The following is a 27,939-nucleotide window of genomic DNA, read 5'->3' as shown; positions in this document are numbered from 1 at the left end:
GATGGTTTATCTTGCTGGGAAGCTTCCCAGTAGCACTAGCACTACATCCAGCATGCAGAATATAACGCTAACACTTTCAGAGAGATATCCTATAGTCCTATCGAGTCTTTATAAAGGCATCAGCATAAATAACATAATGGCAAAAAAGTGGAACAATAAAGCGTACAGTATAGTGAACCGTAATACTAATTAAATCCCAGTTTATGTTCATCCACAGTAAAAAAAAAAAAAGTCCAAGCATCTGAACCACATCACGACAAATCATTTCTATAATGTTTTTTCATGCGTGTAAACCCAGTGACCATGTTTTACAGTGCAGCCCAGTAGTTTTTTGGAGAGCGAGAGAGAGAGAGAGAGAGTTCAGGCAGTTCAGGGCACAGCGAAGGTCCTGACAGGGCATGCTAAAGACACTTCTGAGAGCTTTTCCTGACACACCCAGCAGAGGCCGAACCTTCTCACTCTGTAGCACTCCCTGGGCCCCAATTCTCCTTCAGCCCTTTAGGGAGGTAAATATTTCTTGTTTCCCGGGGAAGTGAATTTCGGGCCACGGCTAAATCTGTTTAATCTCCGGCTGATCCCCAGGGCAGATGTTACACAAGGCTGAGACGCGGCAATCCAAAAGGCCTCAGCGTGCCCGTGACCTTCCTATAGTGACTGCAGTGCACTGGCAGGGGGCTCCTTCATCACGCTATCTGTGTGTGTATACGCATGTGCGTGTGTTCTGGGCATTCCCAAGCTTTCCCAGACTCCCTCCCTTATCCTTCCTCTCTAAAAGTGCCCCAAAGAACCATGGGAAGGAACCTTTCCCAGCGTCTGAAGATGCCGGTACCCTTCGGCACACCGCAGACAGGGTGTCTCACTGGCTTTTTTATGACTCGATGCTCTGGACACTTACAACACGCGTTTATACATGTTGTAATGGGCGATGAAGACAAGCCAAATCACGACATCTGCGTTCCTTTAGACAGTAAAAGTGAAAAGATGATTCGGCTTGGCTTTATGTTGCATAATGGAGTGACTTTTAACCAGACAGGCGCAGCAGAGCCAAGTGCCAGAGCAGTGATAATAAATGCAGCATCTTCCAAAGAAGAGAGAGAAATTCTCAGACCGTGAGCAATCCTCATTAATTATTTGCTGTAAGCAAAGGACAGGTTATGAAGTAGTGGTTAAAATGAACGGTAAGCATTGAGTAATAAGGGTTTTATATGCAAATTAGTGTTATAAGCAACCTTAGAAGTGCTTATATAGTTCACACGGACTAATCATTGACATTAGTTTACAGTGTATATATACAGTACATGCAGGCTTGTGTGTGTATGTTTTTATATCTTGTAGACAAGAAAGATAGGAATATCTTACAGTTTTGACCTTCTGGGGACATTTGGCTGGTTTTCACATGGAAACGACTTTATTTTAAACAAAAATGACAGCTTTTATTAAAACAAACAAAGAAACTAAACAAAAAAAGTAAATAACCCAAAAGGTTCCATTTTTGGTTAGAGTTAGATTGAGTTGAAGCATAGTGTTAATTACCTGCATTATGTCAGAAAAGGTCCTCACATGGATACTAAGATAGATGTGTGTGTGTGTGTGAGTGTGTGAAATCCACTGACGGAAATGTGCTGGAACCTTTTTTTTCCAACACTACAGCTGTTTTTTAAACTACCCGCACACAACGCTACTCTTCCCCAACTTGCCAGATGGAGTTAATGTGTCTGTCAGCTTTTTGAAATACGTCTGTGACTTTTGCCAAAAGTGGTGGGAATCGTAACATCTTTGACCTAAAATTGCAACACGAATCAAGTTGCTACATTTCTAGTTCTCTTCTAAAACCATAGAGATACTGAGATACAGAATGCCATTGTACACTTCTTAAATGTACATTTATTTCACATATTACCTATAGTCCAGCAATTGCACTCTTTCTCTCTCTCCCTATCTCTCTCTCTCTCAATCTCCCTCTCTCTATAGCACTTTATTTTGAAGGTCAAGGGTCGTGGGCAGCCCCGCCCATGTCTGTGGTGTTTGGCCACGGTTCCCGCTGACGGACAGGAAAGCCTGTGAGTTAACATCCCACCTCTTTCCCAGATAGCAGCACTGCCCAGGATCGCTGCGGCTAGGACAATCGCAGGAAACTGCAAATGATGAAAACGTACCCTCTCCATAAGGCACTGTAGACACACCTCACTGAGAGAGAGAGAGAGAGAGAGAGAGAGAGAGAGAGAGAGAGAGAGAGAGAAAGAGAGAGAAAGAAATGGCTCTGTTTGAACATAGACAAGATGAACTATAATACTTTGTGAAAGAAAAACCATGCTGAATGAGGTGTGAAGAGATTCCAAAGACGTGGTGTTAAAGGGAGGAGTTGGCCTCTGAAAGCCTCGAACCAGCTTGCATGGCCGCTTCCTGGGATGAGAACTTCCTGTTCTCAAGATTCCATTTCCTGTTCCTGCTGGATGGCAATAGGGAAAGTGGACTCTCCCTGAAAACCACCACAGAATTAATTTTACCCTGAACGTATTTCCAAGGAGCGTTAAGCAGTATTATTTCCATAAGTGGTATAGGAAATATGTATATGTTGCGTTGTTCCAGTGCTCAAAATATAGATTTTTAACATATTTTGCAGATATTTTGTCATGTTTCCACCAGAACAGTTACTACAGTACCAATGTCTAGTGTCGGTTCCCTGTCACTGAACAGTACCCGTAAAAGTAGAAGATCTCTGGAGGTGGTGAATAGTGATGAGCATGGTTAAAAAATTACTACAGATTCACAGATTGATTTTTCACCGTGCTGCGGGGGTTTCCTCCGGGTACTCCGGTTTTCTCCCCAAGTCCAAAGACATGCATGCAGGCTGACTGGCATGTCCAAAGTGTCCATAGTCTATGAATGGGTGTATGAATGTGATTGTGCCCTGCAATGGATTAGCACCCTGTCCAGGGTGTACCCCGCCTTGTGCCCCATGCTCCATGGGACTGTCTCCAGGTTCCCCACGACCCTGTAGGATAAGCAGTATAGAAAATGGATGAATGGATAGATTGTTGATTACAATTCTGTGATGATAGCATTAGATCACTATCATTGTCCTGGTTCTGTAAGCATGATATCTGGACAAGGACAAAAGCCAAAAGCCAAATTTATCGTGATTACGCACTTACTGTACAGCTCATTTGGCAGTGGAAACAACGGAACCTCAGTGAAAAAGTCCAGCTGAAAAGTGCTCAAAGGCTATGTTCACATTACAATCTTCTTTGTACCATTCTGATTCTTTGCTCAAATCAGATTCCCATTCATAACTGTAAGTGACCCATATCTGTTTTTAATGTGAATGCATCTCTGCCCTGAAATGTCCACATGTACATGTCCGGTTCTTGGGAATTTTTTTTGTTTTGAACGCTACTAAACTCCAGTGAGTTCTTAGGTTCAGTTTCTTAGTGGTTAGCTTAGTGGTCGCACCTCTGAGGTTGGGGGCTCGATTTCCACATCCATGTGGACTTTTTATGTTCCCTCAGGGGTTTCCTCAGGTACTCCAGTTTCTTTCCCCGGTCCAAAGACATGCGCTGTAGGCTGATTGGCATTTCCAAATTCTCAGCAATGTGTGAGTGTGTGTGCGATTGTGCCCTGCGAGGGGTTAGCCCCACATCCAGGTTATCCCCTGCCTTGTGCCTTGAGTTCTCTGGGATAGGCTCCAAGCTCCCCGCAACCCTGTGTGGGATAAGCAGTATGAAAATTAGATGGAAGTAAATCATCAGTTTCCCCATCCTCCCACTGAATATAGTCACTGAATGATGATGACGACAACAGGGTGATGTGCCAGTGTTGGGAAAAAGCCACATGAATTCTGATCTGAGCATTCTCATTTATGTCTCATGGCCAATTAATCAGATATGTTTCCACTCACATACGAAAGTGGCTCAGGTCAGATTTTTGTGTTCTGAAAAAAAAAATTAGGCAGAAAATTGGATGTGTGTCACTTCAACTTGGTAATGTAAACATCGCCTTAGTAACGTCGTGTGTTATATCTGGGGTTTTTTGCGACTCCATCCTGGAACACTCCATTAGACAGAGATGAGGGATTTCAGTCAGAAACAGACCGGCCCATAATGATCTTTGGTCATCTTGGGTGTTTCCTGTAACCCACTTACACCCTTTCCACAGTTTGCCAAGTTGGTTCATTGTTCTCTGGAGTAGAGGAATCCTTCTGTAAGCCAGTGGTACGTTTTTCCAGATGTGTTGTGCTGCAGCTGAGTATGTCTAAATGTATGGTTTGAGACATGCAAAAAACATTGTGCAATGGTGATTTTTAATTCAGTGTGTGTGTGTGTATATATATATATATATATATATATATATATATATATATATATATATATATATATATATACACAATTGTGTATGAATGGATAATTTATGACTAGTGTGCCTAGAAATGGTTCTCATTGACATTTCAAACCATAGCACCCTTCATCAGTGATCCAGAGAACTGGCGGTTCTTTCTAGATGTTTAATAAAAGTCAGTTCCTGGCCATTGACCAAACAATGAGCTGGGCGCTTGGTAATCAGTGTCCTTTATAAAGACAGAGCAGTCTGCCAGTAAGAGTGTACAATCAGAGGAAAATTTCTTTTCAACTAGACGTGCTGGAGATTTCCTTCGCCGATAAAAACCAACACCTTTGCCCTTTCACACAGTTTATCTTCTGTAATGTTCAAAATAGAGGATCATGTAGCATGATTAAAGCACTGGCTGGCAATTTCCATTCTTACATCTTCGGACAATAAAATAAAGCACACGGAGGGCTTGTTGGCCATCCATAGAGTGATACGTGGAAATTGTTTTCTATATAAAAATGTGAAAATAGACTTAAGTCAATCCTAAACATTAACTGTATGAATGTTTATAGCTATGCTTTATATATATTGTATCTATAGGGCTAGACATGTCTCCTGTCTCAACAGTAATGTCTGAAATATACCGCATAGCTATTATGTTAATGTGTAAGTAATAAAACTCTCTGTATTGTGCTGTTACAGAAAAATAATGAATGACAGGGAACGTAGTAGCCCATATCCTGAAGTGTCCCACAGCAGTTCGCCAACGATTACAATTGGATTAAGGTCAGATCTTTGACTTGGCCATTCCAAAACATTAACTTTAACCTTCTTTAACCATTCTTTGGTTGAACAACTTGTGTGCTTAGGGTCGTTGTCTTGCTGCATGACCCACTTTCTCTTGACATTCAGTTCATGGACAGATGTCCTGACATTTTCCTTTAACATTCACTGGTATATTTCAGAATTCATTGTTTCATCAAAGATGGTGAGCCTTCCTGGCCATGATACTATCAACAGATGGGGCGGCTGTGGTTCAGGTGCTAGAGCGGGTTGTCCACTAATTGAAGAGTTGGTGGTTCGATTCCCGGCCCACATGACTCCACATACCGAAATGTCCTTGGGCAAGACACTGAATCTGCCTTGCATGGCAGCTCTGCTGCCACTGGTGTGTGAGTGGGTGAATGAGACACAGTTTAAAGCATTTTGGTAATATATATGGTCTGCTATATAAGTGCAGACCATTTAGATGGGATAAGGTTCTTATACTGGAATGCACTGTTTTCCTTTCTCCAATCATAATGCTTCTAATTTAAACCAAAAAGGTTTATTTTGGTATCATCCATCCACAAAACATTTTTTCCAGTAGCCTTCTGGCTTGTCCACGTGATCTTTAGCAAACTGCAGAGGGGCAGCAATGTTCTTTTTGGAGAGCAGTGACTTTCTCCTTGCAACCCTACCATACACACCATTGTTGTTCAGTGTTCTCCTGATGGTGGACTCATGAACATTAACATTAGCCAATGTGACAGAGGACTTTAGTTGCTTACAAGTTACCCTGGGTTCCTTACTGACCTCGTGGACTAGTACTCCTCTTGCTCTTGGAGTGATCATTGCTGGACAACCACTCCTGGGGAGTTTAACAACTGTTAAATTTCCTCCAATAGTACACATCTGTGTACACATCTGTATGTGGACTGCAGATTGGTGGAGTCCAAACTCTTTAGAAATGGTTTTATAACCTTTTTCAGCCTATTGAGCATCAGTAACTCTTTTTCTGAGTTCCTCAGAAATCTCCATTGTTCGTGCCATGAAACACTTCCACAAACATGTGTTGTGAAGATCAGACTATGATAGATCCCTGTTCTTTAAATAAAACAGGGTGGAGACTCATATCCGATTGTCATCCCAATGACTGGAAGCATCTGACTCTATTTTCACCTTCAAATTAACTGCTAACCCTAGAGGTTTACATACTTTTGCCACTCACAGATATGTAATATTGGATCATTTCCCCCAATAAATAAATGACCAAGTTTAATATTTTTGTTTCATTTGTTTACTTGGGCTCTCTTTATCTACTTTTCAGACTTGTGTGAAAACCTGATGATGCTTTAGGTCATATTTATGCAGATATATAGAAAATTGTTGATAATTTCAACCAAACTTTCAAGCACCACTATACATCTCCAGCTGTAAGCACAGACACTGGAGACTCCTTCTATAAGTGTTAAATAAACATCTTACAGAAAACATCATCCTTCCTATCAACAACGATATGGAGCATCCACTATATGATTACAGGTGCCTCTGTAAGCTGTTACTATAGAAACAATGAAGTATTAGAAAGTATTACCGCTGTGATTTACATGTCATATAGAATTCTGACCAATCAGAATCGAGAATTCAACACTGCTGTGGTAGAATCTGATTACTATAATTTACTTTGTATCTAGTTAGAAAGTTGGTTGTATTCTGTAGTTAGTATTGAGACTGTGATTCACTGGATTCTGCGAATTGCTCTCAGAAACATTTAGGTCGTTGTAATTGCACCAAAAATATGCCTATTGTCTTTTTTTCTTTTTTTTTAAATCATCATCTCAGTCGATTCTGGGTATTCACTGTGGAATGCATGTGTCGCATCCTGTGTGGGACCCTGATGCATCCACAGGATGACAGATCCTGGAGCCGACTATGAGTCAAGGTGTTACCTTCTGCCTCCTGGATTTTAAACCTTTTAAACTTTCTCAAATCTGTTTAACAAGCTGCGAGGGGGCGATAGTTCAAGCAAAGAGGGAAAAGGCCTGATGTGATTAAAGAAAAAAGCGGAATTGTGTAACGCTGTGTTCATGCCGAACAGACCGTAAGCAACGTTTGTGATTTCCCACTAAGTAAGAGAACATCAGTGTCATTAAACATCATTGCAATTTTTTTCTCCTTACTATGAGCTGGAAGATTAATTACACATGTCCTTAGCTGTTTGTTTCGAAAAGTAAGATTCTGACATAAAAGGAGATCTGATTTTCTCGGTGCCCAGTTTTCCATTTTCGTCCCATGCGCAACACATCTGGCGGTGAGCGAAGCTGGTGAAAAGGGAGGGAGCGAGTCTTTCTCTGCGGCTTTTTCATTAGCGCATATGGAACCAATGTGGAGCATCACAACAACCAGATGCTCGGCTTGCAGCGAGCTCTGAAATTTGATTTCAATTTCCAAAATTTTAAGACAAATATTTGCAAACAAACAAAGGCAAATGCCTGGACGTACAACCACACACACACACACACACACACACACACACACACACACATGCACACAGGGTTGAATTCTGGTGTTAGCAAGAGTGTATGGCAGCACCAAATCCGAGGCTCCTTCCTGTGCTGTTCCCACAGGCAGAAACACATGTCAGCTGTATGCTGTTTACTCCTGCCTCTCTGTTTTTCCATAGTGTGTATTCTTGCATTTGTGTGTGTGTGTGTGTGTGTGTGTCTGTGTGTGTGTGTGTGTGTGTAAGAGAGAGAGAGAGGAAGCGACACATCCTGTTGGACTAAAGCTACCACCGGCAGTCACATATCACTTAGCGTTGTGACCTTCAACTATAACTTTAGCAACCTGGCAGCAGGGACGAAACACACTCCAGAAGAGAAGATCCTCCTGGAGTTGTTACAGTCGTACAGTCAGCTCCAGAAATATTGGCACCCCTTATGAGTGTACGAAAATAACTGCGTAAAATTTTGCAACTAGACACTTTCACCTTTTGTTTAAATAATGTATTTTGTCTGTAATATATGTGGCAAAATAAATGACACTACTAAGTAATAATTCTGAACGGTCATACTTTTTTAATGCTTCGAGTCTCCAGAACCTCATTTGTTGCTTTTGAGGAAAAAAAATATGTTACACAGATGTCCTCCATCTCTCTGTCATCCTTCAGCATGGGAAAAGAACAAAGAACTTTCAGTACAAAAGAGACAGACAGCTGATAACATGTCAGCTCTGCACTATACATATATATATATATATATATATATATATATATATATATATATATATATATATATATATATATATATATTTTTCCAGGAACATTCCAGAAACAAAAGAGTTACAGAACCAGGAACATTACAGAAACAAGAGAGATAAAGAGCTGAGAACATTACAGTAACAAGAGTTTTTCAGAACCAGAGTTAACTCTCTTATTTCTGGAATGTTCCTGGTTTTTTGTTTCTGGAATGTTCCTGGTTCTGTAACTCTTTTGTTTCTGGAATGTTCCTGGTTCTGGAAAACTCGTTTCCGGAATGTTATTGGTTCTGTAATGCTCGTTTCTAGAATGTTCCCAGTTCTCTTGTTTCTGTATTATTACTGGTTCTGCAACACTCCTGTTTCTTGAATGTTTCTGCAACTGTAACCCTCCTGTTTCTGGAATGTTCCTTAGTCTTAGGCTCACTTGTTTCTGGAATGTTCTTGGTTCTGTAAGTCTCTTATTTCTCGAATGTTCCCGGTTCTTGAACTCTCTTGTCTCTGGAATCTTACTGGTCCTGCAACACTCGTTTCTGGAATGTTCCTTTTAGCTCAGGATAAAGTTCCATAAGCTCAGGATTCTGGAATGTTCCTTTTTTTGGAACCCTCTTGTTTTTGGAATGTTCCCAGTTCTGTAATACTCATTTACAGAATATTCCTGGTTCTGGAACACTCTTCTGGAATGTTCCTGATTTGGGAACCGTCTTGTGTTTCTGGAATGTTCCCAGTTCTAGAATTCTCTTGTTTCTGGAATCAAATGGAATGGACCACACACATTTACTTGCACCAACTGAAAGAGACTACACTTAACCCAGTCTTCTGGTTCAGTAAACGATTTTATATGGATGCATTTGTATTCTTTGTATAGAACAAGTACACTATGGTGTGAAAGCAAAAAAAAAAAAGAAGAAGACTCCGCAATACGATTACGACCTACAAAATATTGTCCTTGGAATACAAATAACTTATAAGAAAACTGCAACATTGCCACAGTGTTTCCAACAGGCAGCTTAGCATGCGAGAAAACAAAAACTGAATTCTGGAATTTCCCGTCTCATACACCCACTAGACGTTTCCTACACATCTGTAAACCCTAATTATATGCAAAATGATAAAAATGAACATTTCAAAATGTATAAAGGATTTTTGGCCCATTAATAGATAATAATTAATAGATATACAGAACAGACATCAATACGGCTCATATTTGCTGCATACTTATTGTGAGCATGTTATACATTTATAAATATACACAAAGTACACTCACATGGACATCCGTTACACACTACTGAGAGAAGTCTATTTACATTTTCAGAGTGTGAGCAGTTTCTTTTTTTTTCCAGCATATGAAGTTGAAATGCCCTAAGAATAAGTAAAATGCAAGAATATTAAAATCAGCTATATGTTCCAGACATAAAGACATGCTGAATAAGGCCTCCTGTGCTTATTTATGTATTTATAGAAAACTGTAAACGTGTCTATGCTGACTGCAAGTAGTGAAATGGAAGAAAAAACAAGAATAATACTTTTCCATTTAAAGTATGCTATTTAACAAGCTTTGCTAGCCAGTAAACTGTATTAAATGAATTTAATACAGTATAAAAAGACATATATACAGGACATATATATATATATATATATATATATATATATATATATATATATATATATATATATATATATATATACATATAGTCAGTATTATCCATGTTTCAAGACTATCACTGTTAAAAACTTCTAAACACATGAGGAGTCAAATTTCCCAAGCGATTAGCATAAAAAATTTAACACATAACTGCTTTTCCATAAATAATGGCATATAGGCTTTGCGCTTTGCCTTACTCTGGTTTGAGTTCAACTTTTTATAAAGTCCCCTTTTCCAGAAACTTTTCAACCCATCAAGTTCAGAAACACAACAAAGAACAGATGGAGTTTCACAATCAATACACCCAGTATAGAATTTTTTTTTATCCCAAATCTCACAGAACGTCCTTTCCGAGCCAGAGGGAATGTAATCCAGATCTCTTGTAAAGTCTCTTGTGTGTTGCTAATCCCACATGCCGTCCTGTTTAAGACTGTGAACAAGGCCAACGGGCGGCGCTTTCATCAGCGTTCGTGTTCATCAGTCATGTGGGTTCTAGCCTCCCTCTGCGTTTGGTGTCAGTTCTCAGCTCACACTAAGAAATCCCGTTCTCGTTAAGAAATCATGGAAGATGTTATCTGGCTTCATAGCGAAAGGCGCTTTCAGTGCCAAAGTACTTTTTGATAGTCCCCAATGGGGGCTGCTTTAAGGTGGCTGGAGGCTCGCATTTGTTTCTGTTTGTTATCTTTGAGTGTGTAAAGATAACGATCCTCACATGTAGATATTATCTGAGCGGAGGATGGTGGCCTCCATGTGGTGGAAGCTCTTGCCGTTCAGCGTGTCCATGTGGCTGTCAATGCTGTAGCAGCGGTGCACCTCAGTCATGGAGGAGTTGGTGTAGGACGTCGAGCGCAGCGCCTCCGTGTTGGCGAACGTGCTGCCGAACTGGATGCGGTACTGATTCCAGTATCGCCGTAACACACCCTGGACCTGCAGGACATATACACATGAACGGCTTTTAGAACTTAAGATTATTACTTGTATATTACTGTATGAGATGATCCCAATAAAATTCTATAACAGACTGTGCGATAATGTGTTCTCCATGTCAAATCAGATGATCAAGGACGTTAGACTTGTGATTCAAGGAAATGACTATGCTCTTTTTACATCATCAATCAGCGTGATCAAGAAAATGCTTGTGTATAAAAAATTTACACAAAACATTTTACACTTGTAGTAATAAAGAGCATTTTTGTGTCCATTTGCGTGTTTCATTTGTTATATTAATAAATAGTTATATATATATATATAGTGTTTCATGATACTTGTGGACATTTCTACGATACAGCATGTGTATCACGATATATAATTTAGCTAACAAACTGTCTGAAAACAGCAGTATAATAAACAAGAAAAACATTAAACTGAGTTTGTTGATATTTTTCTTTAATGTTTAAAAGAAAAGAAGATTAAGTTTTTAAAAAATACGTCAAATCAACGGCATCCATTCAGTACCATTTTATTTATAAAAAAAATACATTGTCATATCAATGATATCTCAGAATTGTGTATCGCGTAATCATTTATCAAGGTATCGATAATATCGCAGAGCCCTATTCGTTTAAATGATTTTTTATGAATTGGGTGTTCAGGTCAGTTTAACCAGAGAACGGCAACATAACATCAAAAAAGTGTTAAAGGGCTTGGTGTCTTTCTTTTTCAAATGATTTGGATGTAGTGAATTTTTTTTTATATTCTGATTTGATATTTAATTATTTCAATTTTGAGGGCTTAACTACAAAAACATTAATGATGTCATAAAAAATTTTTTTTCATTGAAATCATTCAGATTAGCAAAATCCTTATGCAAATCCAAGTGGTTCGGATACTATTCCATATCGAAATAACAAAACGTTTAATTTTGCCTTGAATTAACATTTCTCACCTCTCCATTGAAGAAACAGAAGATTGTGGCCACCAGCAGACCCTAGAGAGAGGCAGAAGATGGAGATAAACAGATAATCTCAACACTAACGGCTTTACTAATGCATTAAAAAAGTGAATGCGTGTAAGAAATGAACAGATGGTGTAGCTCAGAGGAACAGTGGTTCTGTCTGCTGCCTCAGTCCTTCTCCTTCTCATAGAAACTTCTTACCTGGTAATGAATCAGGATGGCCATCATGTACCCATAGATCTCGTTGGAGCGGCGGCCCTCGGGTTTGTAGGCCAGCAGGACGATCTGGATGCCCAGGAGAGGCACGAGGATCAGCGTGCCTCTCACGGCCTTCATGTAGAGGCTGGTTTCAGCCTGGTGGGTCACTTTTAGCTTGGTGATCAACACTCTCACAATGTTCAGGAGGAAGAACAGGTTCACCTAATAGAGAGAGAGAGAGAGAGAGAGAGAGAGCAATGTATGTGTTGTTAAAGAAATACAGTACCTAGACACGTAAATGATGTGAAGCTCAAAAATTCAGATCTTTGCTGATGTTGCGAGTAGAAACTGCTCTGCATTACAAAAATCACCATACAGTTAAAGAGTTTGGATTCTGTTAGCAATGTAAGATAGATGACAGAACAAAATTTACTCAAGCTCATCCAATGTTCACTGATTATTAGGAAACGACAGGATCAGAAAAACTCAATGAATTGAACAGAATTTAAGGAAATTACATTTTAAAAAACTGCCCATAAAAAGCAACTGCCAAAAATGGTTAATGATATATATAAATGATTTAACACTGAAAAAGAGGAAAAATAAAATGTTCTGTAATAAAAAAACCCAGATAATGTTAAAGATCCAGTACAAAATTGTATGACGTCATCTGCTTCCAATCAGTTTGTAAATATTTTTAAAACAATTATGATAAGTGTATAGCAATATTCTTATGTTGCCCAGCCCTGTGGTTGTGAACAGAGAGAGAGAGAGAGAGAGAGAGAGAGAGAGAGAGAGCGCACTCACCAGTAAAGCGGCACAAATGGGCCCGTGGATAATATAAAGCAGTGATGTATTTGAACTGATCCAACAACTGCAGAAAACAAGATGCAGATTGTTCAGTGTTACACCACCCTTTGTTTCAGTGCAAGAACATACAATAACTGTGCATTAAAGTCAACCTCAACTTCAAAAACATGATTTTTATTATTAAAACTTTTAACGTGAGGGAACAGATGGGTTTTTTATTGTAAGAAAGAGGGCTAGCTGATTGGTAATTTCACTAGAAAGGCAGAGTTATTGTTGAACATTTGACAGACAAGAGCTATTGCATCATAAAATAAACGAGCAAATCATGGCGCAAGATGCAAATAGAGGGACATACAACACCAGTTTACGGGGTGAAGCAGTTTACAGTTTGGGGCGTGTCCAGATTTGCATATTCATACAATCTTGATTTCTTGATGAGCGTAGTGTTGTGTTGATGCAAATTTGAACATATTTTAACAGCTTTAACAATTACATTCTGCTCTGAGTTTAACTTACTTGTCATTGTAGTAATTGCTTCTGGCTATAGCATGTATTACAGCTGGGATAATAGGAAATCCTGAAAAATATGAAACATCAAAAGTTCTCCATTATGAATTTTTAATAACGATCCATTCCATGCATGAAAGAAATATAGTAGAATAAAGTCAATAATGGGAGATGATAAACTCACCCCAACCCAGCAGATAATACCACATAAGGCGTTGCTTCTCTGCAAATACAGCCACGACGATGAGTGTGTGGAGATAGATCCCCTCACACAGCATCCAAAAGTACATACAGCCCAGAATGTACAGGTGGATAAACACACACATCTTACAACTCACCTGGGGGCAAAAACATACACACAAGAGACGGACACTTCTAAACAACTATGTTACCGTGAAAATTCAAGATATAAATATACTCTTAGTTGAATTCTTTTCAAAGAATGAATTGATAATGAAGTGACCGATGAGTGTTCAGTTACAGCCAAGTGCAAACGCTTGCATTCCCCATGGTTTCTGAGTTTAAAAAAGGAAAATATGCTTCGATTATACAATTTAAATGTGAAAAAAACAATTCTAGCAGCTGAAGAAATGACAACAAGCCAAAATACTGTATAAACAAAATGAAACCAACTGATGTGGAAGTTTTGCACTGAGCCAATCAGTCTCTTGGAACTGATTTGAAGAAATTTAGCATATTAAGACTGAAAAAAAAAAAATGTAAAAGCTACTCATGGGATACGACACAGTTTTGATTTTTGTACTCTTAATATTTTAACATACACCTTTACCAAATTAATATGTGTTACGTTAGACACTAAATGACTTCCAAAAACAGCAGCCTAGTCAATAATGAGTTGTAATTTAAACAATAAAATGTCTAATCGTTGATGCGAGGCGACATTTAATTAAAAAATGTTCCGTTTTCCTGAAACGGGAAAGTTTTCAGGGTGAAGTAAGCTGGGTTTATTTGGGAACATTAGACGCTCTACTTTTTTTTTTGACTTATTACAAAACAGAGAAAAAAACAAGTGAAGTGTGTGAGGGAATGACTGTGTATAGCGAGAACTTGTTTCTCACGGACGTTCCACCACATTAAGCGTACCTATGAAGGTTTAAAAAGTATTGCATTATATCACTGACAAACATTGATTACGTCCCTCTAACAGCACCCCGCCAAGTGTTTTTTTCCTTTCTTGTCACGAAACAACGTAATGCCGACTCACCTGGTTAGACTGCACTAACTCCTCGTTGTTAACAACAGCCGTGAACCAGATAATCGTTATGACAGAATTCAGAACAAAGGAGAAGAACAGGTTTTTATGAAGTGTAATCCTCTGGCAACTTAGGCTCCTGAGGGAAGAGAAAATTAATCAGTGCAAGTGCTGAACTAGGTACTTTGTAATTTTAGCCACTTCTGTATGAAAATATCATCACACTTACTTGAAATAGAAGAATATTCCCAAAGAAGCAAGTAGAGAGATCAATGACAATCCATGACCGATCAGGACCAAGTAGTAGAGGTTAAGCGCCGCCTAAATTAACAAATAAAACATATAATGTACAAACATATTTATATCATATCATGTATTCAAAGAGATAAAAAATATGTAGTGTAGATAAAGTAGGTAAAATAAAATGTGCTTGTAGGGGCTGATGTCCTGCTTTAGCACCGAAATGCTCTTAACGCTATTTGACTTTGATTTTCAGACAATCCAGCACGAATTATACAGTGTACAGAAGCAGCATTTTTTCCCACACATTCGCATGTGTACTTTATGTACATCTGTAGGATTAAAAGCAACATCAACTAGACGAACCAAAACATTCCTGTCCATCAGGTTTCCGAGTTGAACAGTAAGCGACTTCGTGCAGTGATGTTAACTGTACAAGACAGAGTCAAACTTTGTCTGTCTTTAATAACCTCGATTCAAAAGTATTTATTAAAAATACATTCAAAAGTATTAACTAAACTAGAAAATCCAGAAGACTGGTCTGCAAAACAGACATTTTGGTCAGTTTGAGAGTTTTTATTAAACATTAACTGTAATGGGATCACTGGTTAGTGTTAGTACTTAGTAATGGTTTAGAATAGTATATTATTATGTGATTTGAGACACATTGCTAGTTTCGCATGGTTCTATACTGCCTCCACTTTTGGACCAGAAGCCTTGATTTCTGTGCACAAGCAACGCTACAAAAGGCCACAGGATAAGCGTAGTAGCTATCTTATGTATGTACACATAAAAACAAGCATTCTATAGTGTTTCATTTCAAACCCACCTGTTGGCGCTCAACAGTGAATTGTCTACAGGTCGTGAAATTGGTCCAGGTTCTGTTGCTGCTAGGGTGGACAAACCACTTGCCAGATTCAGTGCAGATTTTTGTGGCCACCTCTGAAAAACAGTAAACATTCGTAACATATTGCATTAAGGTTCTTTTGAGTACCATTAATTACTGCAATAGTTAACATTAACAAATCACTAAATTCAGCATTAAGGCTCCATTAAGAACGTTAACAAACTTGCAAAGCCAAACAAACTTGTTTGTTAGAAGCCCCCTATCCTGTCATTGTTGTATCTCCCAAATGTAAATCCCAACTGTTCACTGTCCAGCTCTTAATTGTCTAGTTTGTCTATTTATAGCTTGTTGTATCTTTGTCTAGCTGCAAACTCTTATGCTGTGTTCAATTTAACTCAGAAGTGTGGATGTCAGAACTAGGAATTATGTCATTTTCGATGTCTACTACAAAGTGGGAAAAAACATGGATGCCTCCATGTTCGTCTTTTGTTAGCAAAAATCTAACACTGTGTTGAGTGATGCATATTTGCACATATTCATATAGTGAGACCTTCCAGAGCTTCCGAGTAGGAATTCCAAGTTCTTTGGTTTTTAGGAATTGTATTTGAATGCATTATCACACCTTTCTGTCCAAGCCATGTTTTCTAGTTCTGTGTAAAGAGCTTTCTCGATTTTGTTTATGGATTTTTCTTGGTTGATGCTCTTATAGGAAAGTAATCAAAGACAAGGTGGTGTGATGAAGCGAAGCTAAGTTGATTATTTTCCTATAGCACAACCTGAAGTGTTTCTTACAACTTTGTGACAATGTTTATTGTTAAAAGTGCTATACAAATAAAGCTGAATTGAACTGAATTGCACGGGAATATTCGTTTTTTTTTACCTGAAGTGTCAAAATCCTTGTAGTAATCAGGACAGTGTTGTGATGCAGTGTTTCCGGCCTCCACGTCGTCCCAACACAGCCAACCGTCCCACGTGCGGTTACACATCAACCCAGCTGCACAGCACACACACAGGCACACACACAAACACAAGCTTAATCGTAACTTCTTCATTCTTTAGTACTTGCCAGGTATATGAATTTGAGAAAACTGTTCAACAGGGAATCACGCAAGAAAGTTTAGGTAGGGAACATGGGACTACACACACACAGAACACTAATCATGCTAAATAAATAAGAGACAAATATCTGGGTGAGAGGGTCATACTCTCTCTTCTGTGTCAATCTAGCCAATCGTGGGTGTCTATGGCATCGCTCATACTACATTAACATGTGTCCTGGTATCTCGAAGACTCATTGTGATCTGATCACTCAAACCACATTTGGAGGTGGTCTGGGATGGATACAGCCCCATCACGTTTATAACGTGAACATGAAGGTGTCTCGATGAGTCTCGGACTTCAAAAAAATGACCATCTAATTGACTGCATCATTGCCCATAGCCGGAAAATACATATTCGTTGCGAGATTGCTTGGAAATCACGCTGAACCGTAGAGCTTTCTAGGCTAATGCATAAAGGCGATGTTATAACAGCAGAGACGAAAGCAGCTGCTTTTCATAGCTTCATTCGTCACCTCATCTCTCATTCATTTATAAGATTGTTAGCAGACCAGGCGATTAAAATGTTTGAAACAGTCCATAAAGGTACACGAGATAGGATTCGCGAGGCATTTTTAGCAGTAGCAGACTGACATAATAAATGTGCATGACAGCATTTTTCCAGCTGAAACGGTGTATGAAATCCGACTATAAGTGGTCACTGGAGATGCGTTCATAACATGACGTGTGAACGGCTATGCGTCTCGACTGTCCACTTGTGATCCGATCTCCCAGGACGCATGTTAATGCCAGGTGTGAACGGGGGCTGTGAGCTGGGCATAGAGCAAATAGTGCTTTCCTCCGAGTGTGTTCCACTGCCCTGAATCACTGATTCACTGAGCCAATATCAATGTATTGATACGGGTTTATACTGATTTGAAAGTAAATAATATCACTTCTACATCTACACTGAGGTTTAAGTATATTTAAGTAGAAACATTTTGGCTCATTCTTTTTTGCCAGGATTTAGCTGAAGGGTTTTCCCAGATCGGCACGTCATCATTCTAAGATTCTTAACTTAACGGTACATCCGCATCCGAAAAGCTGACAAGAATGGTATTTATGCATTAATAAACCACTGGAGGTCAAGAGCACTCCCTAGAACAAAATGTTGCAGCAGTTTTCCTAATGAAATAACAAATTACTTTCAGTTCTGCTACAGTGCCGTGTGTTACGAAATGATGCAAAAAATTGAACACAATGATATTAGCTCAGTTAGGTTGTGACAAATTTGAAATACTCAGAAATATAAGAATAATATGCTAAGTTTCACAAAAGAATTGTCATTAAATGGTAGAACAAGCATCACTCACAAATCATAATAAAAAGGTTCAAGTCTTGTCCAGGTGTATGCATTCCAGAAAACACACAGAACCCGTGTCGTGTCTTTTCTGTTCTGCACATTGGTCCTGATCATCTTTTTTTTCTCTCTCTCTCTCATCTTCATTGCATATTTATAATCCAAAATAACTGCATGGATAACATGCATAACATATCCTCGTTACATGAGCTCCAGCATTTATGCAGATCTTATTGAAAGTTTGGAATCAACTAAAACAGCTAAAATACAGAATTTCTATCTCTCTCTCTCTCTCTCTCTCTCTCTCTCTCTCTCTCACACTCTCACACTCTCTCTCTCTTACACACACAGAACAATTCTATGAGATGACAATCTCAGACACAAATACAGTCCCCTCTGGAAGTATTGTAACAGCAAGGCCAGATCTATTGTTTTTCTATATACACTGAACACAACACAACTACTACAACTACTACTACTACTACTACTAATAATAATAATAATTATTATTATTAGTAGTAGTAGTAGTGGAATTTACACACTGCCAGTTAAAAATTGTTTTTGAAATGCTTTACAGATAAAAAATTAGGTAAATATCCTTAGAGAAAAAGAGCAATAGTACACAGGAAGAACTTCACACTTATGCATTGTGCTTAATGCTTTTGTAAAATGTATTCTTTTCAGTAAGAGCAGTCCTCTAATGATAAACGGCTAATTAGACAGACATACACTAAACACTCTATTTCCAAATCTAATCTAATATCATTAAACAAAATCTGTCTTCTTAAAGTTGTAGCTGCTTCCCAGAACTCCGGGAGATGGCTGTACACTGCAGTTCAGACATATTTACTGACAGATAACTCTGATTTATTCGTGCTGGTTAGCCGCAAAAAAAAAACCCGACATGGAACAGATCAACAAGTTCTGACAATCTACACATTCACTGTCAAACAAAACGTCTGGCTTGGAAACAGCTGGAGCTGCGCCACATAACGGGAATATGTTGAGTGTTTGCAGATGAACAACACATAGAGTCGGACACGCCCAACACACAAAACACAATGGCATTCCAGTGAGTCAGTTGTTGTCCGCTCAAAGAAGAAAAGAAATACATATACATGTATACACTTATTCCAAAAGTGTCCTTACGCACTAAGCATTTCATCTTGAGGCAATGGACATGGAAATTAGCCTAGTTACAAGCAATTGTAACTTGTCATTAAAGTTAAAGTATCATAGGGGGCAGCTGTGGCTCAGGTGGTAGTGCGGGTTGTCCACTAATCGTAGGGTTGGCGGTTCGATTCCTGGCACATGTGACTCCACATACTGAAGTGTCCTTGGGCAAGACACTGAAACCCAAAGTAGCTCTCAATGGCAAGTTAGCACCTTGCATGGCAGCTCTGCTACCACTGGTGTGTGAGTGAATGGGTGAATGAGACACAGTGTAAAGCGCTTTGGATAAAAGTGCTATATAAGTGCCCAATTTACCATTTGAACTAGGCACTTGTTCTGTAGAAGCCACTTCATACTCATAAAATTTTTATTTAGACCTTCTAGGTAAGTTAAGATTAGGTACTGAAACAACTGATTCAAAAAGAAACTTAACATTTATGGAAGGAGTCTCCAGTGTCACAGTTAGAGGTATAGCTGTAACTTTAAGATTTCTGACATAGTCAGGACAGAGGAGTTTACGCTTTGCGGTATTCAAGAGGGAGAAAAAAGAGAGAGGCTGGTGAGGGAAAAGGAGCTAACTTGTTTGTGGACGTTCCATTAAACATTATAATAACATTAAACTCATAAGAAGTTCTCAAAAAAAAATCATTGCAGTTGTTGACAAATCGCTGTGGTTTAATGAGAATAAAACATTTCGATTTGCATGTCCTGTCGTGTTTTCGTGCTTTTAACCTTACATCAAATATCCAATAAAATTTATACCATTTGGGACACGACAACCAATCATCTTTGCACAGTTCCTATTAGTCTCAGCTGCTCTAAATACAATAAAACTACTATTTAAATGGGGAAAAAAACAAACACTTTATACGATTTTAAGGAAATCAGGGTGATGCGCTTTTACTTTGTTTTTATACAAAGGTAAGGAATTGTAAGAAAAGGTATTTTGGACACTAAACATAACTGCTGTAATGTTTCATAAGAATTTTATAAGACTTATAATTTACTATCTTTTTTTAAATCCGTCACTGCCGCCTCTTCTAATCGAGTAACACACACACACTTTTTTCTGATTTAACAGCTCTAAAATGTGAAATAGAAGTTTTTACCTTTTCGATTGTGATTGGTGTCCTTTGCAATCTTTTGGTAGCACTCAAACTGGGCCATCATAATCGTGTTGCGACTGGGGTCGATTTCGTGAGTGGTGTTCTTGGATTTCTGCTGCTTGTCGTTCTGGGACGAGTAGGCCACGGTGAACAACTGCAGGATCGGATCAAACAGTTCAGTAGACAATCCATAAAATGCTAGGCTTTTAAGAAAATGTGCATAAATAAATGGGAGAAATTCAATGATTTAATAATGTGAGAAGACTGCACTGTAATGGTGACTGGACATCAGTGTACCTCACAAAATGTGGACAGGAACAAAAATGAGGTTATCCAATATCCAAACATGGTTCTTCTCATGAATTAACACAACAGTCCTGAAAACACAGAACAGAATTATACTTCATCAGTGACATCGTATGCACAAGAGGTGCAAACAAATCACGAATAAGACAAAAGTGCTTACACTTCATTACACTCCACTCCACTTGAATGGATCATAATGGACCATAGAGGCACGAGAGTAAAAGTGGCGGAGAGTGTAAAAGGTGGGGAGTGCGAGCGGTGCGATTTGAAGTGAGTCGACTGAGCAATAATTATTACGTATATAACGTGATTAATTTTTATCGTCATTTTATTGTGCGCGTGGAGTTTGCATTGCAAGACAGGAAGATAGCAAAACAGCGAGAGCAGCAAGGAAGAAATAAAGGTGGGTAAAACTTTTTAAACTACCCAGTCTAACTTAATTGTGTAATTCTACCACAGTCATGAGACATCCTTATAGAAAATATTGCATTATTTGGGGGAACAAAAGGGTGTCAGAATGTAACTGGCCCCTCTAACAGATCAACTGACCCCAGCCTGGCCCCCTCTGTTGAAATGGTCTAGAAACTTCAGTGCAAAAACAGAGTTTCACAACACTTTCTCTCCAATGACTTTCCGGTGGTTAGTTGTATTGGCTCAGTTTTAGTAAACTTCGATTTTCCCCAAGCAAACAGCCGGGGATCGGCGAATCCATTGTCCGAGCCAGGACTGTAGCAACAGAGCTGTTATAAGGCCAAAGGCAAGTGGAAAGAATCCAAGCCTTCTTGACATAACAGTCCAGTCTATCAAGGGACCCCTGACTACAATACGGGGGAAGTGTGAATATCCTCAGACCTACATTAAAAGACTCACTTGTGCCCGTTTTGGCCATGGACAGGCAGACCAGGGACAAGTTTCTAAAAAAAAAGGAAAGATTGTTACGCACTGTGATGACCTTAGCTTATACTGAGCATCATTTACCATTAGGTGAAAGGTGTCGGGGTAGCACATCAATGTGTTTCACTGTCGGTGAGTAATCTTACCGTAAGTGGTGGTAAATCACAAAGACATTTCAGCAAAACAATGATCTGATTAGGTGAAAGCGTTTACAAATTCAGAATAATTAATTTTTCCTAGATTTCCTTCCCGGTAATGGCCATTTAATGTGAAAACTACATTGGCTTTGGAAAACTCCTGGCTTCTGATCAATCTCGCGTCTCTCAGATGTTTCAAGGAAACCAAAAGCTCTATATCTAACCTTCCAATGCTAACGACCGCCAAGTCTCTCAAACGTGTTCGTGGCTCTGTTGTTGTTGTTTTCCTTTTTTAATCAATCGGTCCATCCGTGGCCAAGGGGCACGAGACGCCATGTGATTCTTTTGTTCGACCTCCAAACATTTCCTGCTCGGAATGGGGGAACAAAACCACATGATTCGGCTCATATGTGGAAAACTATCCAATTTTTTTCCCCTTGCCTTTGTGGAATGGTAAGAAAAACGCTTCCGAGAAGTCCAGACAGACAGACTGAATTAATAAGAGTATGTTTCATCTTTCATTAACATCCATCTGAATGGAAAGCATTTTTTTAAAGAAATTCCATTCATTTTTTTCTTTTTTAAGAAGAGAGAGACTCAATCACATCACAAAGTAAATACACCTGTGTTGGATGAACTTGAATGAATTTGTTGAGATTCCGCTTTCAGTGAACGAACAGCTGTAATGATAAATTAAATCATGTAGACGTAATTTTTGGGGGGTTTTTTTTTGGATACGATGTGGAATATGATTTTGTGCAGGCTAATAATAAATGGTGCTGAAAACCATATGTGGTGTCCGTCCTGTTAAACCTTCCTTCCTGCTTTCCTTCCCTCATTCTCAGAATCTCTCGCTGACAGCGGCGCAGGGGCATCCGTACTAACAAAACAAACTGCCGTATGGGCTACACCAAAGAGCTTTACTGGCTCGCTCTGGTACTTTGGTGACAATAATGCATTGTTTGATGAAAAACCTTCGGGACTGAAGTCCTTGAAAACGCCTTTCTTTACCTTTTACTGAGACGCCGTCGGTTCAAACTGTCACACGAAAGGAGTTGTTTCTATAACGAGCTTATGACACAACCATTTTGTTTACAACCATTTCATTAAAATGAAGCTATTTGAATCTGAACAATTCTTCCATATTATGAAGTAAAAAACTTTAACTCAAACTATTGTGGTGACTTTTTACTCAATCTGAGACATGCAGACTGCTATAAAGAGCAAGACCAAGTTACAAAAACCACTAAACAGCATGTGATCAGCGGGTGAATGGTTGCGATTGAGGTTTTATTCCAAAATCACAGGTTTTTATTGTTTTAGCCTTATAGTGGGAGTGAACTGGGTTACATCATCTTCAGGTAGCATAATGTTTGTATACAGTTTTTGACTTTTTTATGACTCTCTATGAGCCAATAGGAGAGCAGGAGACGTGTCTGTCTGGTAGTTTACCCCAAGGAAGTGAAAAGAACGAGTAAAGGTCCCCAGCGAGATCTAATTTTGGACCCAACCTGAGGTACGTGCCGTCATTTTTTTTTTTAAAGCATGCCAGACTTAGCCGGCAGTTTTGTCCACCATAGGATACATCCAACCTTGTGAACAGAATGATGGAGATTGCTTCTGCTTTTCGTTCATTTAGTGGTTCATTCAACCTTATATTCATCTTTAGTAACTGCTTTATCCTAGTCAGAGTCGCATAGGACCATTAGAACCTACCCATTTTCGTATCTCCCATCCTTAGAGTAATGCTCTTGTCCACATTATTGTACATGTTGAATATCTTAGTTTATACCACATTGCAGCTGAATTCTGGATTCCGATTGGTCAGAAGGTGTTGATTAATTCTCTATAACAGCAGCTCTGACACTAGTGCAGATTTAAATCACAGGTTTATATGAATGCGCTCGTTCTAATTCTTTACCATTAGGCTGTAGGACACGAGTGCAGTCTCTACACATTTTCTGCACTGACTCTGACTTGTCATTGGTCTCGTTGAGTATGGTGCTGTTCTCGACCAAGAGTATGTAAGAAATAATGTTTATGTTGTCTTTTCTTTTAGCATGCACAAAGTTTGACAAGAAGCAAGTCCTTCTAGAATACGGCCTGTGCAGGAATGAAGATGACTAGCTGAAGTAAAGTTTTGGGGTCAAAAAGGATTTGATGGCTATAGTCCTGGTCTGGGACTTGACTAGAGTTCTACATTATCGTTTCTATAGTAACAGCTAACACAGGGACTTGTACTTTGGGCTTTGTGGTTCCTTGGCAATGTGACAGGCTGCATTTATTAACTTCAAGAAGAAGAAAAAATACAGAGGCTGGCGAGGGAATAAGTCTATAGCTGATGTTCCATTACAGTAACCATAAACACTTAAGGATGCTTTGATGTTTGTGTATTGTATTATAACAATACAGATATGTATAGCAAAAACAGATTACAGATTACGCCAATATGCTTTAGGTTCCTCCCATTTTTGATTGGTGAGTCCACTGAAAACTGAAACTGTGCACAGGGAACAGAGTACGAGTAATCATCATTTCAGTATACTACTCATGTTAAACAATCTGGTTTTCATACTTGGCATTAAAAAGGTCACCAAGACACTGAAATCCTACTTTAACAAATAAACTATCAGCAGAAATCCCCTCTCGGTGCTGTTCATCATTCTAATACAATGATGACACTCTTCCCGATTTAGAATCCTATAAGGGGTGGAAATGATGAAAACCAGGGGAAAGTTTCAGGTAATTCTGTTATTGTCTCGAAGTTGCAGAACGGCCATGTGGAAGTCTTTCCATATCTATATTGGGATTTCCTTGGGTGTGCTACGGGTCACAACAGGAAGCTCGAATTGCAATGACTTCTTTTCTGTTTTCTTGTTTTCTTTCGTTGCATTGCAGAAAGTGTTTCCAGACCAAACATTTACACTTGACCTCTGGTTGAGTATTTTTCAGATTTAAAATGCCCCGCTGCCCTGCGATGGATTGGCACCCTGTCCAGGGTGTACCCCGCCTTGTGCCCCATGCTCCCTGGCATAGGCTCCAGGTTTCCCTGTGACCCTGAAAAGGATAAGCGGTATAGAAGATGGATGGATGGATGAAAAAGCCCCGCACCACAGAAGGTCCATCAAAGAAGCAGAAAACAATCTCAAGAATGACCATAAAACTGATGGAACCACCACTGCAGAAAGGGAAAAAGGAGCACAAGGCATGCTGAGGAGATTTTACTCCATCCTGTCTGCCGTCTCCAACCTAGTCATGTAGGCATGGACATTCATTTTAAGACAAAAAAATGGCATGGCGGACTGGATGGACATGGATGTGGACGTTTGGTGGAAAAACAAAGAGCCAAAACACGATAACCTCTTGCTCTTCCTGAAGAGTCTGAGGAGGAGTTTATGGGATGTTTCTCTCGCTCCCCTCCCCTTCTCCTGCTCTTGCATGTTCTCTCGGCTGGCCCCTGGCCACTCACCCCTCCAGCCCTTAATTCAGGAAGCCTGTGTCAATGCTGACAGTTTGTTTAACTCGTGTCAGTTTGGGAAACACCCATGGACATCAAACTCCAAAAAATTTTCCTCTTTGCACCTAAAGAGTGTGAGATAAGAAGCAGCCAACACCTCACACATTCCAGATTTGCCTAATGCTTAAATAATGTGTGAAACAGACACACAAACACAAAAGTATTGTGGATATTTTAGAATTATTATCTAGAAAATAGCTCACACACAGAAAGCAAGAAGCAATGGCAGTTTAGTACAGTAACAAAGGGGTCACAAGTAGAGGCTGGAAAAAATCTGGAATAGTGCAGTATGTGGGGGTTTTTTTTACAAGAAGAATGAAAGAAACTGTGTGACCTCTTCAATAGCACTTTACTCATTACTCATGCAGCTGATATGATATAAATAACTGCATAAAAGTATTATATAACTTAGTAATCAGTTGTTGTATGTTCACTTTAAAACTAAATAAAATTCCTGTAATTACAAACTCACCATAAGTTAGTATAGGTTAACTTGAAAAAATTCAGTAAGGTGAGTTTGAACAATTTTTCACAGATATCGCAAACCAGTAGCATAATTCTAAATATTTTGTCTCAAACCTTGGGCCACGGTGTAAGATGAAAGAGTGTAAGGATGGGAGGAGTTTAAGAGAATCCCCTATTGACAGCAAATTTGTTCCACACTTAATGCCTGTTTCGCAACTGGACTTAAAACTTCCTAGAAACTTCAGCAGCAAGTGGAAAAGACAAGCGTGCTTTATAGGGATTAGGAAGCCAAAAGCGCCGAACACGGCCACACAGAGGGGAAAAAAACTCCCTAGTGTCCAGCTGGACTTGTAAAATCGTACATCTGTCTCAATCCTGTAGAAATAAATCATCAGACATAAACACTGGTTCAGCCTTGGAGGTGTTAATTCAACACTGCAAATGCTGTATTCTGATGCAGTTTTCAACAAAGCAGGAGTTGGAGAGAATAAAAAGGTTCTCTCAGGGGGAAGTGGGGAAAAAGAAAATGATACTGAACCCTATAACAGGAGCTAAAAATTCAATTTACCACATCATGTATATTTCCCAGAAAAATAATAAGATACAAACAAGGAAACCTGAAAAAAGCAAAAGCTGAGTTATACTGACAGAAAAGGTTCAATCATCCATGATGTGTAAATTAAACAGTGGTCCCATATTATTGGCACCCACAGAAGAAACATAATGCTCCTTCAAAGCAACATCCCTAAATCCAAATGTAACCCCCTATTCAACACCGTCATCACTTTATACTACCATTAATAAACACTGTAACAGCAAATTCAACACTGTGCAAGCATTCTGAACAGTTTTAGTCTGACTAACTATTGCTAGATATAACATATATACAACAATTCTACACTCAACTCTACACTGTACACAAAAGAGCCCTAAATCCAAACTCAACCCCATATTCAACACTGTAATTACAAGTTCATTACACATTAACACTCTAATAACAAATGCATTCTGCAGTCTGTTTTTGTGCACAACACTTCATTCTGGGTAAATCATTGCTAGAACGTGCCTATAACATGTATTTGTCAACAACGTTGCATCGTTCAAGTATTTAACAGAACTTTTAGAGACGCACGCGCTCCATGTTATGTAGCGCAATAACAAAGAATAATGAAAAAAATCACCATCTACGACCAGCACAAAAATAAGAAATGATTAAAGCAAGGACAATGGACGATACTTTTTTTTTCCTTTTTCATCCAACTCACCGCGCAAGAGCGAGAAAATCCGAAAGCGAATAAAAAAAGTTTTACTGGAATAAGGAAGTCAGCAGCAGAAGCAACAGCAGCAGCAGCGGCGCGCGATGTTCCACACACAACCACGGTGCGCGACTAGAGCGCGCGATAACTTCACAATCGCGTGAGTCAAGCGCGCTGACTTGCTTTCTCACTCTCTCTCTCTCTCTCTCTCTCTCTCTCTCTCTCTCTCTCTCTCACTTTTTTTCTCTCTGGTTGGTCAACTCTCGGCGCGTGAACGCGCTTTCTTTCCAAACTCACTGGGCAGCTCACTAACCGAGCCTCTGACTTCCGGTGACATCAGCGCTCCACTGTTACTATGGTTACCTGTCCCCCCTACCGTCCCTGTGTGCTAGTATGCATACTTTGCTATATAGAGCTGTACACCACCTGTAACGCAGCTATGTAGCACTGTAGTGTGGAAGTGTTTGTAATTGTATCCCATAGTTTATCGATTTTAATTTCATAGCTGCACAGTTATTATGTACTCGGGTTAATGTGTGTATCTCCACAAGCTCTGATTTGTATAAATAAAGCTCATTCTTTACATTTAGTTTGTGTTACTGATTGATTTATTCAAATTTTACTTAAAATGTTGTCTTATCAGAGATTAATCAATCGCCTTATCACATTTTATCTTATCTTTTATTTTATTTCCCTGAGGAAATAAAATAAAAAACAACAGAAACCCTCATAGAATTTGTAATGGTTGAAACAATTATAATGGGAATGATATTGGTTTTAATGGGAACTGGAAGGCTCTGGTAATTTGTTGCCTTCTATTGGTCGAATGTTATGTCCAGTATTAAGGATTTATATATATATATATATATATATATATATATATATATATATATATATATATATATATATATATATTGTGAATAGGAAAGTCCACTGTAAATAAAGCACTACAGTAGTCTAACAAAAACATTATACAGTATATGGTAACCCT

The 27,939-nt window shown here is 39.0% G+C and overlaps 1 protein-coding gene across 2 annotated transcripts; it reads right to left on the bottom strand.

The window, feature by feature from the left end:
- Positions 1-9,160: 9,160 nt before the first annotated feature.
- Positions 9,161-27,165, bottom strand: calcrlb (calcitonin receptor-like b). 2 transcript variants are annotated; one of them, XM_047159041.2, is made up of 14 exons: positions 26,958-27,165; positions 20,840-26,067; positions 20,671-20,750; positions 20,377-20,527; positions 16,578-16,691; positions 15,680-15,792; positions 14,840-14,931; positions 14,623-14,749; positions 13,582-13,735; positions 13,407-13,467; positions 12,888-12,954; positions 12,084-12,302; positions 11,874-11,915; positions 9,161-10,915 (listed from the first exon to the last, which is right to left on the bottom strand). In XM_047159041.2, exons 3-14 carry the CDS (start codon positions 20,731-20,733, stop codon positions 10,697-10,699), a joined length of 1,422 nt encoding a protein of 473 aa, XP_047014997.2. In that variant the 5' UTR covers positions 20,734-20,750; positions 20,840-26,067; positions 26,958-27,165; the 3' UTR covers positions 9,161-10,696. The 2 variants fall into 2 exon arrangements, with proteins under 2 accessions (XP_047014997.2, XP_017337692.2); XM_017482203.3 differs by lacking the exon at positions 20,840-26,067.
- Between the last annotated feature and the right edge of the window lie 774 nt (positions 27,166-27,939).

Source organism: Ictalurus punctatus, chromosome 12 (genome assembly GCF_001660625.3).
Source record: "Ictalurus punctatus breed USDA103 chromosome 12, Coco_2.0, whole genome shotgun sequence".
NCBI classification, from domain to species: Eukaryota; Metazoa; Chordata; class Actinopteri; order Siluriformes; family Ictaluridae; genus Ictalurus; species Ictalurus punctatus.
The sequence above is the reverse complement of the archived record's forward strand: the minus strand, read 5'-3'. Positions and strand labels throughout refer to the sequence as shown.